General features: G+C 38.3%; 1 protein-coding gene across 1 annotated transcript in view; it reads left to right on the forward strand.

Annotated features, from left to right (window-relative positions):
• The window catches only part of LOC110333786 (aldo-keto reductase family 1 member C13-like), an 18,760-nt gene that overhangs the window by 7,354 nt on the left and 6,707 nt on the right, over nt 1–4,699 (forward strand). Inside the window, exons 4-7 of the mRNA XM_021215500.1 lie at nt 670–747; nt 1,242–1,364; nt 2,064–2,173; nt 2,503–2,668. Coding sequence (XP_021071159.1) covers nt 670–747; nt 1,242–1,364; nt 2,064–2,173; nt 2,503–2,668 — 477 coding nt within the window. The remainder of the gene's footprint in view (nt 1–669; nt 748–1,241; nt 1,365–2,063; nt 2,174–2,502; nt 2,669–4,699) is intronic.

Below are 4,699 nucleotides of genomic sequence, written 5' to 3' on the forward strand. Positions count from 1 at the left end.
GGGATAGCATTTGAAATGTAAATAAAGAAAATAATAATAATAAAAAGAAAAAAGAAAGAAAGAGTGGCCATGAATTTGAAAGGAAGCAAGGACATATGTAGGCAAATAAAATATGTAGCCAGGGATTGGAGGGAGAAAAGGGAAAGGGGGAAATGATTTCACTATATTATAATTTCAAAATTAAAATTATTATAAGAAAGAAAATATTTAAGTATTAATAAAATTAATTCAAGTGAATTCAGCAGACTAGTCTTCCAAAGATAATGCAACTCTACATGCACATCATTTTTTAAACACAGTATATAGAATGATGCCTCACTCGCTTATGGCTGCTTACTGTCTTATTTCCAAGATAATCTTTTAAAATTTTTAAAAAGTACATTTTTGTTTATTGTGAATGGGTGTTTTTCTTGTGTGTATGGCTGCTCACCATGTGCATACCTGGTGCATGTGAAAGTCAGAAGAGGGCCATGGGTCCCATAGGACTGGAATGACAGATAGTTGTGACCAACTGTGTATGTTCTGGAAATTGAACCCAGGTCCTCTGAAAGAGCAGCCAGTGCTTAATCACTGAACTATCCCTCCAGCTCCTCCAAGATAGTCTTAAACACATTACTGTAGACAAGATACATGTGTTGTGAGATTGTTTTCAAGTTGCTTCTTTTCCAGCCAGCGGATAATGAATTTCCATTGGATGAGAAAGGGGAATTTCTACTGGACACTGTGGATTTCTGTGACACATGGGAGGTGAGTACTTTTGAAAATGACAGTAAAGCAAGCAGAGGAAGGGCTAATCAGCTCATTTTCCCGTGGGTGTAGAAACTCATTCTACTCACAGATATTTGCTGGAGTGGAAGGGGAGGGACACATTACTAAAATGTAAGGAGGTGAAATGAAGAAGGATACTGGACAGGATGCATATGGGTATTTTGCCACCATATGTAGTAATATCCTTGATTTTTCTAGTGATGTCACAGAAATTACTCTTTGGCCAACTTCTGCTTTATTATCATCCTTATCTTGACTTCTTTGTATTTAAATCCACTGATCACCTGGGCAAAAACCCCTCTCATCTTTAGTGCCAGTGGTCAATGTAGGGTCCTGTACACACTGGCAAGTGTTCTACCAGCAAACAATATGTTTAGCTCTGGAAATTTTTTCCTGTAACTGGTACATATTCTTTTTAAATCCATGTAGTCTCTTTTACATATGACCCTTCATTGCTTCTTTCTCCTTGCCAGATGTTGGAGAAGTGTAAGGATGCAGGATTGGTCAAGTCCATTGGAGTGTCCAACTTTAATCACAGGCAGCTGGAGCGAATCCTCAACAAGCCAGGACTGAAGTACAAACCTGTCTGTAACCAGGTGAGGATCTGAATTCCCTCTCTATCTCTTATGCTTTCCTTTACTTCTGTACAACTCATGCTTATTTAGTTGCCCTCTGTCCAAGTGGCTTTCATCTTGTGGAAAAAAGTTTCTTAGAGCAGCATCATTGTTTCAAAGACATGGAGGTATTTTAAACTTAACTTTGAACTCTTAGAGTACTGGTGAGAATGGACACATGCTATAGTACCCAAAGGCAATGTGGACAACTTAGTGTTTGTCCATCAGACAGAAGTTGAGGCCTGGAGAAAGTGATCTTCTTCCCCAAATAAGTACACAGAGTAGACAAGAGATAGTTCATTGAAAAGAAATGGATGAAGATGAAAATTTGTCAGTGGCCAGGACTTGCATAGATTTTATGCTTCTCTCCATCTAATTATGGTCCATCCTAAGGATTTCATTAAGCTTAGCAGCTAGAATCTTTACCCAATGAACTCTCTAGCTGTCCCTTAAACATATTTTTTTGACACAAAAACTTGCCCAGTCAAATGTTATCAGAAGAATGCTCCCAAATCAGTTATTTTGTCCTTCAAAAAAAATTTGCAGGAGTTTGTTCTTTTTAATTCAAAGGCAATATTGCATAATTTTCTTTTTTCTACTTTACTGACTTTAAGCATTTACATTCCTCATAACATAAACATTTGATAAAATCTGATATCTTTCTATCATATTCTATGGTAGGTTGAATGTCATCTCTATTTGAACCAGAGCAAGCTACTGGATTACTGCAAATCAAAAGACATTGTTCTCGTTGCTTATGGTGCTCTGGGAACCCAACGATATAAAGAATGGTAATAAGTTACAAAGAGTAAGCCTGAAGGAAGACTGTTAATTAGTACCCCAACACTCAGTTCACTTTCTCCCTTTATTCAGGTTGGGGTTCCAGCCAAAATTAAAACGTGTCTTCCCCTTATCAGTTTCCATAACAAGATAATCTTACACAGGAACCCTAGAGGCTCATCTTCTAGGTGATTCTGGATTTTGTGCAGTTGACAAAGCTAGACATAACCATATGCATAACCATCACATCTGGGCTAGAATGGGCCATCTAATGTGTTTTGAAGTACTGTAATGTAACCAAAAGCTTGGTCTCATGAGCTCATTCCTACTTTCCTTCTAGGGTGGACCAGAATTCTCCAGTTCTCTTGAATGACCCAGTTCTTTGTGATGTGGCCAAAAAGAACAAGCGAAGCCCTGCCCTAATTGCACTTCGATACCTGTTTCAACGTGGGGTTGTGCCTCTGGCCCAGAGTTTCAAAGAGAATGAGATGAGAGAAAATTTGCAGGTGATGAACTCTGGTCCTAAGGGTTCTTATACAGTATCTTCATATGTTTGCTTTCTTCAAATCTATCAGAATACGTTTGAGATCAAGCTCATATCCCTAGGATTTGCCAGGCATGTGAGTTTTCAAGTGCACTGAGAAATGTTTTGTCTATGACGTAAACCCACCAGGACTTGACAGGTTTAGTGTTGGAAAAGACATAGAATTTGGTTTGCATTTTCAGCAAAGTACTGTGTAACCCTTTCCCATGGACTCCTTTATTTTCTGAAATGAGGGATCTCTACTAAGTAATTTTGATTTTAGAAATTTCTTTTGGTTTACTATTACTTCCATGCATGCTCAAATATCCTAACATTAATATACACACACACATACATATATACATACATACACTTGCGCAATAAACCAGATAACTGTATGTGCCTGTCATACACATTTACCTAAGTTATTTTTTTTAAATGTCAAGTAAGTATATTTTATTTTAGTATAAAATATTAGCAGTTACTATAGGAACTATTTAAAGTAGATGTTTAACGTATAGAACTTTTATTTACCTTAGTGATTGTTGATATAAAACCTTGCCTTACTTTAGCCTAAACCTAGTGAAAATTACCTGTCTACACTGAGTCCCTTCACATGTCTTCGAGGAACTATTGTACATATTTTATACATATTTTCAGGATGATGAGGCCTCTCAAGTTCAGATGACAAATTGAGCTTTTCCTCAATTCCATATAGGCTTTGTACAACTGACATTTTCCCAGGTTTTACTCCTGCACATAGCTCTAAACCAAGGCAATGAGAAGCCTTTTATGACAAACACAGAGTTGATGCATCATTGTGTCTGTAAAGTTCAAATATCCAGTGCAAGTTACAGAGCAGCCAAGATTCAAGGGGAAGGAAAGAGATAACACTTCTGTGCCTGAAGGAGATGAAACACTTCAACAATCTGCAGACCCAGAACTGTGGAGTATAAGCAATCTGCTGGATTTACATGGTCTCCATAAGACTTACTATGTAATTCAGAAATGTTTGCTGAACGATCTTCTTCCCATTTTTTCTTGTTTTCCTTCTCTTTTCATTATTTCCTGAACAAAGGGGATTCACTACCATCTTCATGCTTTCAATTTATGTTTGTGCTCACAGCCTTTTGCTTGTTAGACAAGAGTCTACTTCCCTATTTTACCAAGGGTTTGTGTTGGTTCCCCCTAAACTGTTCCCTAGAATGTAGCGGTCATGGGTTGTGAAATATAAATCCACATATGAATATGAATTTATTTTATTTTATATTTTTACTTTTTCCAATTGTTTTTGGATTTTTTATTAGATATTTTCTTTATTTACATTTCAAATGCTCTCCCGAAAGTTCCCTATACCCTCTCCCCGCCCCTGCTCCCCTACCCACTGACTCCCACTTCTTGGCCCTGGCAATCCCCTGTACTGGGGCATATATAGTTTGCAAGACCAAGGGGCTTCTCTTCCCAATGATGGCCGAATAGGCCATCTTCTGCTACATATGCAGCTAGAGACATGAACTCTGGGGGTACAAGTTAGTTCCTATTGCTGTTCCACCTATAGGGTTGCAGAGTCCTTCAGTTCCTTGGGTACTTTCTCTAGCTCCTCCATTGGGGACCCTGTGTTCCATCCAATAGCTGACAGTGAGCATCCACTTCTGTGTTTGCCAGACACTGGCCTAGCCTCATACAAGCCAGCTATGTCAGGGTCCTGTCAGCAAAATCTTGCTGGCATATGCAATAGTGTCTGTGTTTGGTGACTGATTATGGGATGGATCTTCAGGTGGGGCAGTCTCTGGATGATCCATCCTTTCATCTCAGCTCCAAACTTTGTCTCTGTAACTCCTTCTGTGGGTATTTTGTTCCAAATTCTAAGAAGGAACGAAGAATCCACACTTTGGTCTTTCTTCTTCTTGAATTTCATGTGTTTTACAAATTGTATTTTGGGTATTCTAAGTTTCTGGGCTAATATACACTTATCAGTGAATGCATATCATGTGAGTTCTTTTGTGATTGGGTT

Source organism: Mus pahari, chromosome 16 (genome assembly GCF_900095145.1).
Source record: "Mus pahari chromosome 16, PAHARI_EIJ_v1.1, whole genome shotgun sequence".
NCBI classification, from domain to species: Eukaryota; Metazoa; Chordata; class Mammalia; order Rodentia; family Muridae; genus Mus; species Mus pahari.